The sequence below is a fragment of the Morone saxatilis genome, unplaced genomic scaffold, assembly GCF_004916995.1.
Source record: "Morone saxatilis isolate NCDOM2014 unplaced genomic scaffold, NCSU_SB_2.0 Contig3, whole genome shotgun sequence".
Taxonomy (NCBI): Eukaryota; Metazoa; Chordata; class Actinopteri; family Moronidae; genus Morone; species Morone saxatilis.
In genome coordinates, this window is record NW_023339873.1 from 4,446,324 (window position 1) to 4,449,662 (window position 3,339).

Consider the following 3,339-nt stretch of genomic DNA (forward strand, 5'->3'; position numbering starts at 1 on the left):
AAAAAAAAAAAAAAAACTACAAACGTCGTTTTGATCGTGAACGCGCGAGAGCAGGAAGCAGTTCCACACCAGCGACCGGAAGTTCTGTGCGAAGACAGGAACAACAAAGAAGAGAGAAAGTGCCCGGGTTTTAAAACATACTTAAAAAAAAAAACAAGGGAATTAACGTATTATTCGCAGTAGGTACGTTTTAATCCTTTAAACCCGCTGTTCGGGGACTATAATGTATCTCAGCTGGGTCCGTAACGTTAACGTTAGCCACCCAGCGCGGCCGCTGCCTGCTGCCGTTATGGCTTTATTGGCTAACTAGCCTTTTTTTAGCCTTTCGCCTGTGATAAAAAACCTCTGTGTGCAAATGCAGACAGATAATTAACCATAATGAGTAATTAAGAATGAACAAAAAGCAAGAAGTCACGTTTAACCATCAGCTGTTTGACAAATGATTTCTTATTTACCGGCGTTTAATCGGTAACGTGAACGTTGCACTCCCATTGGAGGGAAGTATTAAAATCTGACTTTTAATCAGTATTTGTCACTTTAATGTCCATGTGTTGATTCATAATGGTCCATTTAAGCGCCATATCAACACAGTCACTCGCACATTGTTTTAAAGGATCGGTTCGGATATTTTAAAGTCCACATTTTATATATATTTATGTATTTAAGTCCTTGTGTAACTGTAATGTAAGAGCTGGGAGACCCTCAGTGTTTGTTCTGTACATTTTAAAGTGCAGTCAGATCTAATATTAGTCTTCAGCAGTGGGTGTTTCCTAAAAGTTCAGCAGGGAAACACAAAGAGGGAATTTTATATTTAAAAAAAGAGATTTTGGAGAGTCACTCCAGGAGGAGATCACTTTATTTAGACAGACGCAATCCTTACAGTGACTAGTAATGTTCATTTAAGATACTTTTGGAGTGGTTTAAATAACAATAGCCGTGTGATTCTGGGAATTAAGACAGTCCTATCCTATAACATGATGATAGACAGATTAACAGAGATTGTTATTAACAGACTTCTGTCAACAACTTTTATAGAAAAGCTTCAGAATAAGATGCTCTCTCTCTGTTTTCTGGCTTTTTAAAATCACAGATCCGCAATTTTCCTCGCAGATCTTTACAACCTGTACAGCGTGTCTGTCTTTACGACCTCAATCTGAGTCCGTGTCGCAGCTGATTTGCCTTCATCACACCCGTTTTCTGTCACTGACATAATATCCTCTCCTGTTTTCTTTCATCAGGGCGAAAGAATTTGGTTTGCATGTGAGGACAAGTGTCTGCCCGAGCCACGAGCCAACCATGGCGAACAATACAGAGGATATTGAGAACAATATGGTCAGTATGAAAGAATGTGTCACGTCTACTCCAACACTTTATCTGTCTCTCTCTGTCCGCGCTGATGTATTGGCTCATGATTAGCAAACAGCTTTAACTTTGTGCAACCCGGTGTTTCCGCGTCACAGTCAGTGATGAAAGAGTCACTGCGGAGGAGTTTCTTTTTGGCCTCTCATACAGTAAATGATGATTATGGGTGGTTCTGTTCTGATAAGGAAAGATGTTAGACACTGGGAATGTCGTGCTACTTCACTGTCCGCGTTTGTCTCTTACTGTAAATATAGGTGTGGCCTTTTACTTCAATCAAGAAGTCAAAGTCTCCCTTTACTGTGAAAGTCCACTTATAACCCTAACAAGTCTCGACAAATGTTTTTATTTACCCTGTAACAGCTGAGCGCGACTTGGGGAACCACAAAACATGTCATTTGTGTCCTAAACGGCGTGTTAGTCAGTCAGGCCACTAAGAGGTCAGCGTGGTTACAGTATCACAACCCTAAGGTTAATTTAGCACACATTCGGTAAATTGCACCGCCGCGTCTCTTGTGTCCACGGGAACAACATTGGCCTTATTCCCACGACTGAGAAACAATGCGGTGTACTGTCCCACACATCGAGGTCAGGCAGCCGGCTGTAAGAGCGGCGGCAGCTTTCACTCTCTGGAGATGCCTCCTCACTTATTTTCTGTGTGTACCCCGGTGAGATTGCTTCATGTCTGTGCTGCCTTCATGTCTTGACTCGCATGGCAGCCTGACAGCTTTAGTTCACACAGTCTCCTCCATTTGCTCCTTTTTTTATTTTGTCCTGAGGGGATTCATCCTCAGGGCGAGTGGGAAGGAGCGCAGCAATGTTATCCTTGGAGGAACTGGTCTAGTGAGCGTAAGTGTGCCACTTAAGCTTTCTAATGCAAACACAGGGCGGCCCCATAACTGTTTGCTGTAGTGTTTGCACAATTTATTGCCAGTAGAAACAAATAGGACTGTTTTATCTGATGGTATGATGGTTGTTGACCTTCTGTGTTGATGCAGAACTGAGACACCGGAGAGGAATGATTTATTTATGTGGTCTGGTTCTTCAAGGAATCTCTGGTTTCACATCGTTTTAAAAAAAAATATAATTTCTGGACAAGATTGAAATGGGTGTGTTTTGAGTTTGGGGCCTTTTAAAAAAAAAAGCTGTCACTGTTACATGTGGCAAATTGTGCCAACGTCATATTTCACAGATGCTATTTTCTTTTTTTATGATTATATTTCATTTTATGAGATAATTCATAGTAGGGAGTGACAGTAAATGAACACAGACACTGTATCGTACTGGATGTCTTCCATCAGAATATCCTAAAATCTTTCATAGTTAACACTGACTGAACCACACCCAGGAGGAATATTTGATTAACAGGCATGTTCTTGTTGATTCTGAGAAATCCCTGAAACAGTTTTTGCTCTGTCTGCATGTTGTACATTGTTTGTCTGTATGTACATATAAGGTTTGTTATTATATAGAAATAATATATTGAATCTATCCCTACACAAATGTTGTAAAACTTCTTGTACGTTGAGCATACTTCGAAACTAAAGCGAGTCTTCTCCCATACTCAAAGGACCAACAGGAGACCAATGTGGCCCCTGAACCCACCCAGCAGCCACAGGAGGCTGCCGTGACCAGAGCGCGGTCCAGAGGAGGCTCAGGAGGAGGTGGAGGCGACGGCGGAGGTGGAGGTGGAGGTGGAGGTGGAGGTGGAGGTGGCAATGGCAATGGCAGTGGACCGGAGCAGAACGGGCAGCCCCCCACCGCTCGCGCTCCACGCGTGGTGGAGGCCGAGGAGGACGAGGACGAGGAGCTGACCTTGAAATACGGGGCCAAGCACGTCATCATGCTGTTTGTTCCCGTGACCCTCTGCATGGTGGTTGTCGTGGCAACCATAAAGTCTGTCAGCTTCTACACCCAGAACGACGGGCAGAGATTGTGAGTGCTGGGACTCTTATCGGACAGATTGTGGTAGACCGGAGG

The 3,339-nt window shown here is 43.4% G+C and overlaps 1 protein-coding gene across 2 annotated transcripts in view; it reads left to right on the forward strand.

The window, feature by feature from the left end:
* Positions 1-49: 49 nt before the first annotated feature.
* The window catches only part of psen1 (presenilin 1), an 11,702-nt gene continuing 8,412 nt past the window's right edge, over positions 50-3,339 (forward strand). The window contains exons 1-3 of one of the 2 annotated variants that reach the window (XM_035674240.1): positions 50-183; positions 1,239-1,332; positions 2,930-3,294. In XM_035674240.1, coding sequence (XP_035530133.1) covers positions 1,297-1,332; positions 2,930-3,294 — 401 coding nt within the window. In that variant the 5' untranslated portion in view covers positions 50-183; positions 1,239-1,296. The remainder of the gene's footprint in view (positions 184-1,238; positions 1,333-2,929; positions 3,295-3,339) is intronic. The other variant, XM_035674241.1, reaches the window with a different exon arrangement.